Raw genomic sequence first — 11,380 nt, 5'->3', positions numbered from 1 at the left:
ATCCGAATAGCTATGATGATTGCCGACCTCCGTCGGTCGTGGAGATGGCACTTAAAGAAGAAGAAGGTAATATTGTCCGACAAATTTGTAAGGGTACTCCAGTTGTCGGGCGAACCAAAGTTTAGAAACCTCTATATTTACGAAACGCCCCTCCCGAAAATTTTCCGAAATGGAAAAGTTGTCGGACTCGACATGAACAACTGAATAAACGAAGTCTCGTAAGGGAGGTAATTATGATTTTTTAAGCGTGGGCCCAAGGTCTATTAAAAATTATTCGTAGTATTAGGTACCTATAAAAATATAACTTATTTATTTATTAATGTACTTAAACATAAACTAGAGGACCACGAAAAATATATTTGTAATCAACTGTTGTAACATGTTAATATAACATTCAAATTTTATAAATACAGGAATGAGTCTGTAATTACTGTTATACAAAATATTGATTATATTTTATCTAGATGTTATTGTCTTAAATATAAAAAATAAAAATTTTGGTTACTGAATGAGTTTATTTAAAAAAAATAATAAAAGCGTTATAGTCTTCCTTATACCTAATAGTCTTCCTTAATCCAAAGATTTATTTTAATTTAAAATTTATAAACATTATTATCTTACTTTTATCAAATCCAAACTATATAACTGTAGATTACTTATTAGTCCTGTCGCCAGTGGGGGTACAACGGCCTCCTTAATTCAGATGGACTTACCCAAGTTTTTTTATGTATTTTGACCCGTAGAACACGAATTTTTTGGGTAACAGTCGATCCGGATGTCGATAAGATTGTTATAAACAAAGAACTTGAGGAATCACATAACAGCGATTTTCCCAAAACAAAACATTTTTTTTTATTTTTTGGGTCATTCTAAACAAAAAATGTTTTTACAAGTTTTTTGTAGGATGCATAGTTTTTAAGATAAACGCGGTTGATTTTTCAAAAAATCGAAAAATTTCAATTTTTGAACCCGAATAACGTTTGATTGAAAAATAAAGTAGCAAATCTGCTACCGCATTTGAAAGTTCAAGTCAAATTCTATCGGTTTTGATTACTCTCATTGCTAAAAATTAATTTTTTTTATTGCTAAACAAAGCTATAAACACATAGTGATTGAATGATGTTTTCAATGCATTTCTCATTTGAAATCCAACGAGTAGGCGCGCATACAGACAATTTCTAAGTAGATTACGTACATTAAAACGCATGCATTGGGCACAGGAAACACTATGTGTTTATGGCTTTGTTTAACAAATAAAAACTTCATTTTTAGCAATGCAAATAATCAAAACCTATAGAATTTGCCTTAAACTTTCAAATGCAGTAATCAGAATTGCTATTTTATTTTTTAATCAAAAAGTTATTCGGGTTCAAAAATTGCACTTTTTCGATTTTTTGAAAGTTCAACCGCGTTTATCTCGAAAACTATGCATCCTACGAAAAAACTTGTAAGACCATTTTTTGCTGAGAATCACCCAAAAAATACAAAAAAATGTTTTGTTTTGCGAAAAATAGCTGTTATGTAATTCCCCAAGTTCTTTGTTTATAACAATCTTATCGACATCTGGATCAACTGTTACTAAAAAAATTCGTGTTCTACGGGTCAAAATACATAAAAAAAAGTTAGGTAAGTCCATCCGAATTAAGGAGGCCGTTGTACCCCCTGGCGACAGGACTATATGTTTTTACAAGAATTACAAGATCACTTTCATTTCACTATTCCCTTAATATCTCCGTTTTAAAACTACGAATGTCTGACATTACAGTACGCAGTTACACACTTAAAGTCGTAAAATACTTTATTTCCTTCTTTTCCACTTTCTTCTTTAGTTTTTATGATTCTTTCAGCTGAAATCGTCCTCTTCTTAATCTTCATCAATGTCTAATGTTTCTTCTTTGGCACCTATTATTTCTTCTTGTCGATTTTGTCGCTCCCATTATTTTACTTTAAATTGATTTAAGTTAGGTTGCTCTTATTCTTATTTCCTTTTTATTTTCTTTTTGTCTTTCTTTATTAGATAGAATTAATTTTTACGTTAATTAAATTCTTCCTAAACTGTACACTTAACTAATTATAACAATTATTTAACAAAGACTGCAGGATTGCCACTCAGTGGCGGATCCAGCAGGTTCCAGCATCGTCAAGAGGGGGTCCGATTGGCTAAATTTGATTTTAAATGAATAATTGAATGTTTTTATAATCTTTATATATAACTTGGTTTAAGAGGGTGGGCCGATCGCCTCCATCGCCCTCCCATGGATCCGCCACTGTTGCCACTGTGCTCTGAAGTCTGCAGAGCAATTTTTCAGAATTAGAACAAGTTTATATTAATTAAGAGGCTACATCAACGCGTCATGAATATGTTTCTTTCGAAAGTTTTTCGAACTCTCAACAGTGCGGCAACAGTTGGTCGGCAGTACGACAGTGATAATGACACTATACTATCAAAAACGAAGACACAATAGTATGATAACAATAATTATTTAACTCATAGGCGCGCTAAATGTTGCCAAGTCAGACAAGTTCGATTTCTTGTTATAGATTATCGATTTTTAGTAATTCCAATGTAACACAAAATCTAGGCATAGGATAAAAAAGTTTATTTGAAGAAAATGCATTTTTTCGTTCTTCTTATTAATGGCCGCACTGACTCGTTTTATCCACTGTGAGCTCGTAGGTAGAGGGGATACTTAAAAGTTCCTGAGCGCCAGTGGCAAGTCAGTGAACTTCGGTTGGAAATTTTACATAAATGTCAAAGTGAATAATTTAAAACATTGAAATTAAAAATATTAATAGGAAAAAATATTAGTTGGCCAAAGCTGTGGCATATATTTTTACCTTAAATATACTTACGTTTTAAATACTGAAATTTGGTTTTATAACATTTTATAATCTAATTAATCTATTAATCTAGCGCCATCTACAAGATAATTATGAAAGTATCGGAAGTAGGAAAGAAATAAACTAATATATTCGCAGTCATTATAATGTCAAAATGATAAGTAAAATCTTAAAAAAATAATCATAATGAATCATAAATTCTGTACTTACTAATATTAACCATCGATTACAATCTAATCACTTCTTTGCGTTGTAAGTATTACACGTTAAGAATTAAATAAACTTCCAACCGAAGTTGAACTAGTAATCCGCTAGTTGGCGATACCAGCGAAGCTCACAGCGAATAAATATTTTATTTAATTATATAGTAATTTCCACATACTAATATATTTCTCAAATTGGGCTCTGTACCGCCATTATTTACTATATATTACGAATATGGGTGCCAAAATATTCCAAATTTAGCTGCAATCTTGGAACTTCTTTTCCACGCGCTGATGTTGCCTCTTAAGGTAATTAAAATTGTGTCGAAATATTATAACTTTCAGTTTCCGTCTGTGTTTAAGATGTTAAGGTTGTGGTAGTCATAAATTTACATCTTGTCCAGAATTACTTGTGGATTCAAAATATCAATACCAGCCGAAGCAACTGAACGCGGACTGTGGCTAGAAGATGGACTTGACAGTAGCTCATCCTCCATATTTATCTCCAGTATAACCTGCTGAAATTTCCTTTTCATCTTCTTACGTAAATATTCGGAAGAGAGACTCCTCATTTCGGAAGCAACGTATTTCCCAAAAATGTCATACTGATCCTCCTCTTCATTCAATGTGCGTATACCCTTTTGTATAAGTAAATCGTCTTTTGAAATTTCAGTTCGTCTCGCCTTCTTGATATTAATTTCATTGTCTTGCCATACAGACGTAAGGTAAGAACGATTCCCTTTCTCAGGCTGTGATGTACCTTGGATGTCAGATGAAGTGTTCATTTCATTTGTTGCCTCATTCACTTCAGTTTTCTGTTCAAAAATATAATGTAATTAATTAACCAGGAGAGAAATAGCAAGAAATGCGTTTGTAAAAATGAAAACAATTCTCCGCAACAAAGACCAATTAGAACTGAGTGTAAGAGCTCTGAGATGCTACATATTTTCGATACTGCAGTATGGACTTAAAAGCTGGATATTGAAGCAAGAACACATAAATAAGCTACAGTCATTTGAAATGTGGTGTTACGGGAGAATGCTTATGTTTAGAATAGCAGAGACACAGAAGAAAACAAACACGGAAACCAACAGCAAACCAACAGGGATTTAGAAAAGGCTTTTGAACTAGAGAGGCATATTTACTATGAAGGGTAAGAGGAAAAAACAAACGATGTCCATTTTATAAGAATTTCAGGTAATCAACTCATTGTGTTGACAACATCCGGTCCCAAACACGTGATAAATTGTATGGAAATAATACCATAACGGTGTCCAAATAACAAAGCATTAGAAAATACCCATAATGGTTAAAAACAAACGTTATCCGCGCGGTACTGGTAAACAACCGACGTAGTCCAACTAGTTGCCTAGCAACGACAGTTAACAGGGCGTGACAATCTTCCATGTTTGGTTCTTTTCGCGGCAGTTTATGTCAAGATGAGTTCGAATGAAGAGTATTTGTGTGACGATCTATTAAAAAAAACCAAGAAACGAAAGAAAATTGGTCGAACTGCAGATGTACTGAAAAAGTTAAGATTGCAGTCTCACGAGTTAGGAGATGATTGTAAGTGTAAAAGACTGAAGTGTTTTGAAAACACTACTGCTCAAGAGAGGCAAAACATACCTACTTAACGCATTCACTCAACTAGGATCAATTGATGCTCAAAACTGTTATTTGGCTGGCTTGATTGCTGTATTGCCAGTTGTAAGACGAAGGTCACGACAAATCGATGGAGAACAACATCATCTACCGCTACAGAGTACGAGTGAAGAGAGAAAACATAATAGAAGAAATATCTGTCTGCAGTAGTGGTTTTACTGCAATGCATGGTATTACTAGATCTAACTTGGTCCATATTCAAGCATCTCTGAAAATTTCTGGAATTGCTCCTGTCGACAAAAGAGGAAAGCATTCTTCGAAACATCGTCAGTTAACTTCAGATTTGAGTACCCAGATTCAGAAACATATTGCTTCATTTCGGGGCAGGTTAAGTCATTATAGCATTCACGACTCCAAAAAAGTGTATTTAAGTGAAGAGTTGAATATTATGAAAATGTTCCAAATGTTTAAAGAAAAGTATCTTACTGCATCTGTTTCATATGACACCTACCGAAATATTTTTAATAACAAGTTCAACATTTCATTTGGATACCCAAGGGCAGATACCTGTAGCAAGTGTGATGAGTTTAATGCAAAAATCAAGACTCTTGATTCTGTTGACGATGCAGCACAGATAAAAGCTCATTGGAGCTAGAACCTCAACAAACACTCATAGAACAAGAGAGATGTCCCGAAACGAGACGTTAACTGTGGCGTATTCAAATTCGACTTTGAGATAGTCTTTTAGAAAGGAACACAGAAATAGACGATCAAGATGTGAGAATCATTATACCGATATTAGAAAGCCATAATACGAGTAGACCAACAAAAATCTAAAGAGATACCTGTAAGAAGAGGAGCATGAGACAACGATGTGTATTATCCCCTCTACTTTTTAATATGTTCTCAGAAGAGATGTTTAAAGAGGCACTAGAAGACCTCAATGAAGGCATATTATTTAACGGAACACTAGTAGATAATCTCAGATATGCAGACGATACAATACTCATTGCGGACAGCAGTGGAGCGCTGCAAATTTTAGTTCATCGCACTACAAATTGATCGAAAATTTTAGTTGATTGCTCTGAACACAAAAAAAAAACAAAAAAACATGATTGTCAGTAAGAGCCAGATTGAAGACGAAAAGTTAAAAGAAAAGCTTTAGAGAAAGTACCCAGATACAATTACTTGGGATGAGAGCTAAATGAACAATGATTACATGGCAATACAGATTTATCTACCTAAAGGTACGTTTTTACTGGAACGTCTGTTACAATAATCGTTGAGCAATCGTCGCTGACCTATGATCGCGACCGGACTGTTTTTACTGAAGCGATAATAATTAGTAAGTTGTCCGTTGTTGAGTGAACAAGTGGTTTTGTTGCAGCGATGAGCTATGTAAAAGAAAGCAGTGGCGGCCGGTCAGGGTCGGCAGTGCCGACCCACACATTTATAGATATACATTTTTTTAATATTTGTATCTGTGAAGTAAAAAAAATCTGTCAGATAATACAGACTAAATTTTATTCATGGTTTTTAAAAGAATTTGATCAATCCGAGCGTTAAGTGATCCCTGCGCATAACAGACTTCTCAAAAAATGAATGATCCGAGCCATTCATCTGATTTTTCGGCTAGCCGTACCCAACTCATCCGTAGCTTGACGATTTACACGTAAAACTCAACAAAATAACAAGTCGATGAGCAAGCGAACATACACTCTCTCCGTACGCATAAGCGGCAGGTACGACACATTTAAGTCTGCCGGTCAGTGTTTCATTTGGAATCATCGGCAGAAATTGTCAAAAATAATCACGCCGTTTTACGTCGTTTAATTGATATTGTAATTTTTTTAAGTTGTCAGGAATTATCATTTAGTGGACATGATGGATCGAAGCATTTGTTAAAAATCAAAGTAATTATAGAGAGTTAATAAAATTGTTTTAGAAATACATATTTACTTTCTGATTCGAAGTGTATTCGTAATACAGAATGAACTAATATACATAATCAAATAGTTACATTTTGAATAACGTTATTGAATCTGAGATTTAGAAAACCATTTGCTTTCCGCTGGAAGTAGATGAAACTTCTGATTATCATGTCATTCACAATTATCAATTATTGTTGTTCGGTACGCGTTACGTGGTAATATTGATGAGAGGTTTTTAGGTTTTAGAGACGTGAGTAAAAGCAATAAGGCAGAATACATTTTTGGTGTTTTAAAGAACAGATTAAAATTTTTTGATATCAAAAATAAATTGGTAGGGCAAACTGGGGCAATCTTATGACGGCGTTGCTGTGATGTGTGGTGAACTGAATGGTCTCCAGGCAAAAGTTAAAACTATTGCATCACAAGCTTTATTTACTCACTATTATGCGCATATAATGAATTTAGTTTTGCATGATACCATCGTCTTTCCTTGCCAGTTTAGCTCACCTAAACGGATTATTGCTTTAGAACAAATTTGTTTCGAAAAAAAGCGAACAGTTTGTCAGTCGCGATGAAATTTTAAATCTCGGTTAGTTTTATCTAGCAGATTATCTCATATCTCTGGTAGTTTTAGTATATGTAGCAGATTTTCGTGAACAGCTTTTGGAAATTTTTTATTTTATTATCGAAGGCGACGATTTTGAAAGTGGCGATACCTCGATCCGTGAAGCAATCCTTGAGAACTTTATTAAATAATTACTCTTTTAATATTCTTTTAAAAATTTTTAAGACAGATATTGCCCAAGAAATTCATTGTTGTTCAAAATCAGTCAACTGACATTATTAATTCCAAAAATAGAATACGAAAGCTGGTGCAAAATCTCAGAGATTATCATAATGATAGTAGTTTCCAATATATACGCAGTGACGTTTTTGATTCGCTTGATACTTCCGAACCATCCCAAAAAAGACAACGACATGATACATATCTCGAAAAACGAGTAGGTATATCTTGAAATTTTGGATACCTACTATTATATACAAATAGAAAGTCGTTTTTCGAATTTTAAAGATTTGCAAGTTTTTGACCTCTTTGACGATTCAAAATTTAAAAGTTACCTTCGCCAAAGAATTTCCAAGATATTTATTATTACAAGTTAGGTACTTAAAAATTATGCCGATCTAAATATTTTCAGAAAGTGGGATAAGTTACAAAATATGTATGTATAATTCTATGTAGTAAGTACTGCAATTCATTACATCAAACTGTTCATCAATTTTCTTATTACCACCAACTTCTGCCTCAAATAAACGGGATTTATCTTGTCTCAAAAGAATCAACACGTATTGTCGAAACACCATGAAACAAGAGAGAATGTCAAATACATCAAATAAAAAAAACAAAAAACAACAAAATCTCCTATGATGATTTAAGCCTTTTAGTTTGATGGTATATCTATATGAGGAGACAAAAAAACCTTGCCGACCCTGTCTCCAAGGCCACGAGCCGCCACTGAAAGAAAGCAATTATTGTTAAAATATCTGCTTCTTTTTATGGTACCGTGTCGATACTCCTCTCTTGCCCTCAATCTTTCCTTGGATGATTAGTTGAGGGATTGCGTATTTTCCCCCTCTCAGAATATGACCCAGGTATTCAATTTTTGGTGCGTTGATCAAGTTGAGCAATTCTCTCTTAGTATTTGCTCTTCTTAAGACGTTCTCGTTTCTCGCCCTATCTGTCCATGGTATGCGGAACATTCTTCGCAAGGTCCACATTTCGAAGGCCTCCAACTTATTAAGGGAAGATATTTTCGACGTCCATGTCTCCATGCCGTATAACGAGATGGACCATACCTAATACATAGCACTTAACCATTCTATAACGGAGATTGAAGGAAAGGTTGCGGTTACAAAGTAGCGGTTTAAATTTAATAAAAGCTTGTCTTGCTTGATCGATACGGCATTTTATTTTTTGTTGAGAATTCTATTGGTCATTCACCATCATTCCCAAGTATTTGAATGTTTTCACTTGCTTGATTGGAACATTATCTACTTGCAATTGTACTCTGAAAAGTGCGCCCTTTCTTATTGCCATGCATTTGGTTTTTCTAGCATTTATCTTTAAGCCATATGTTTTTCCTGCGGTATTTATTTTATTTAACATCAACTGCATATCATGTTCGTTATCTGTGATTATCGCGGTGTCATCGGCGTAACTAATGTTATTTATCGGGTACACGTTGACCTTTATACCACAGTCAGTGCTTTCAAGTGCCTCTGCAAAAACATTCTCCACATAGAGGTTGAACAGCATAGGAGACAAAATACACCCCTATCGCACCCTTCTTAAAATTTTAAATTCCTCTGTGGTCGTGAACTTGTTCAGCCTAACTCGTACTTTTTGATTCCAATAGAGATTCTGAACAACTCTTAAGGCGGCGCCAGACATGCGGTATTTGGTAAATACTGAACAAGTGCTCGCTATTTGCCTATTAGTGTGGAGGGGTTGCTTGCTATTTGGCATTTACCAATTTTAGTGCTTGTCGAATATTTGTCGTGTTCCCGTACGTTGTCGGTCTTTTCAACACTTCAAAGTAAACAAATATTCGCCGTGGTGAATCTTGAACAAATCTCGAATATGTGGTGCAGGGTGCTTGCCGTTTAACGAACACTTTCATGAGCACTCAAATATTTGATATTTAGCAAGCACTTGTTCAGTAATTGCCAAATACCGAACAAATGCTTGCTATTTGCCTATTAGTGTGGAGGGGTTGCTTTTGCTATTTGGCATTGACCAATTTTAGTGCGTGTCGAATATTTGTCGTGTTCCCGTACGTTGTCGGTCTTTTCAACACTTCAAAGTAAACAAATATTCGCCGTGGTGAATCTCGAACAAATCTCGAATATGTGGTGCAAGGTGCTTGCCGTTTAACGAACACTTTCATGAGCACTCAAATATTTGATATTTAGCAAGCACTTGTTCAGTAATTGCCAAATACCGCATATCTGGCGCCGGCTTTAAGGCGGCGCCTGTTATGCGGTATTTGCCAAATACCGAACAAATGCTTGCTATTTGCCTACTAGTGTGGAAGGGTTGCTTTTGCTATTTGGCATTGACCAATTTTAGTGCGTGTCGAATATTTGTCGTGTTCCCGTACGTTGTCGGTCTTTTCAACACTTCAAAGTAAACAAATATTCGCCGTGGTGAATCTCGAACAAATCTCGAATATGTGGTGCAAGGTGCTTGCCGTTTAACGAACACTTTCATGAGCACTCAAATATTTGATATTTAGCAAGCACTTGTTCAGTAATTGCCAAATACCGCATATCTGGCGCCGCCTTTATATCTTTCTCTGCTAGCAAGGAAAGAATATATCTGCTAGCAGATGAAATAGAGGACGAAGAAATGTTAAGTGCTCCAGGATTAGAAAAATATAAAAGAAGACAAGAAGAAGGATATTTCAATATTTGGATAAACAACAATTTATTACGAGACGATGTTAAGTTTCCTCAGTTCTTCCGATTTAATGAACTTCAGTTTGATTTTGAACTTAGTAAAACCACTGAGCCACTATAATCGCTCAGCGTCTGCGACTGTGACTCGGACCAGTCGCCAACAGTCGACGCTAGTGGCGCCAAAGGGACTCCTTAACAATCCTTACAAGCAGTGCCTTTGCATGAACCGCGATCATCGCTCAGCGACGATCGCTCAACAACGATCGCAACAGACGCTCCAGTAAAAACGTACCTTAAGCAGTTATGAAATTATTTATATTTTCATTTGATTTGAAAATTAAACTGCAGAAAATTTTTAAATAAGAATTTTTTACTTACCATTGCAAAATTTCTTTTTGCTGGCCTACATATTAAACCACCTTGCAGAAATAATAGTGACTTATAGTACGGCCATTTAAATACTTCACCAGTGCTCTGGCCAGATTTTGTTTTATTCAGTTTTTTTACTTCATTATTGAATTGAGTTCTTAGATTATGAATTTTTCTTTGAATCTCTTCTACTGTAGTATTAAAATCTTCTGCCAGTTCCTTATACGCATTTTGTTTTTTTAATTTGTCTTTATAAATTTCACTTGTAATATCCCACAATTCAGGTTTACATTGATATAAATAAATTAATTGTTCCACATCAGCTTTCAACCACTCTTTTTTGTCACCCATCTTGTGTTACGACACTGGTATCAAGGTAGAGTGTCCAACTCTAGAATAATGTCCAATAAGTGTCCGACAGCTTCAATTTCGAACTCAGTTTACAGGGTATAGATGTATAGACGCAATAAGTTGCTGACGACGCGCGACGGTTGAAATAATACTAGGCGCGTTCCAAGTGACATGAAAACCGTCCTTCGTACTGCCCTCGTCATGCGCATTATAAAAAATGCGTTCCAAGCGAACATGAACGATGATTGGTATCGTACACCATGTTGTTCCAAGCGATCCATGTACCGCTTCGAAATCGGTAACTGAACGGCCCTTTTGATACATGCCTTCAAGCAGAAACTATTTGTACTGACTTGCGCAGTTAGGATTGTTTTCATTTTTACTGGTCACTGCTATGAGATCAGCTGATGATTCAATAATAGAATAATCCACAATTTACGCTATTAGTACCTGTGAATCTTGATTTCCGTTTAAATAATTATTAATTCTTTTTTTTTTCAAATTAATCTTATAAAAATGGATAATTTATTATTTTCTTTTTTCATAGAAGACAACGATTTAATGTCAGATATCGATTCTGGGGAAGGTTTTGAAGCTGAAGTGATGTTTAATGAACATGTTAAGTCC

The 11,380-nt window shown here is 35.0% G+C and overlaps 1 protein-coding gene across 1 annotated transcript; it reads right to left on the bottom strand.

Annotated features, from left to right (window-relative positions):
* Positions 1–267: 267 nt before the first annotated feature.
* On the bottom strand, positions 268–10,900 carry LOC114327031 (uncharacterized). The gene is made up of 2 exons (XM_028275530.2): positions 10,412–10,900; positions 268–3,859 (listed from the first exon to the last, which is right to left on the bottom strand). The coding sequence occupies exons 1-2, from the start codon at positions 10,751–10,753 to the stop codon at positions 3,434–3,436; spliced, it is 768 nt and encodes a 255-aa protein (XP_028131331.1). The 5' UTR covers positions 10,754–10,900; the 3' UTR covers positions 268–3,433.
* Positions 10,901–11,380: the final 480 nt, after the last annotated feature.

The sequence above is a fragment of the Diabrotica virgifera genome, chromosome 1, assembly GCF_917563875.1.
Source record: "Diabrotica virgifera virgifera chromosome 1, PGI_DIABVI_V3a".
Taxonomy (NCBI): domain Eukaryota; kingdom Metazoa; phylum Arthropoda; class Insecta; order Coleoptera; family Chrysomelidae; genus Diabrotica; species Diabrotica virgifera.
This window is presented reverse-complemented; position numbering and strand designations above follow the sequence as displayed.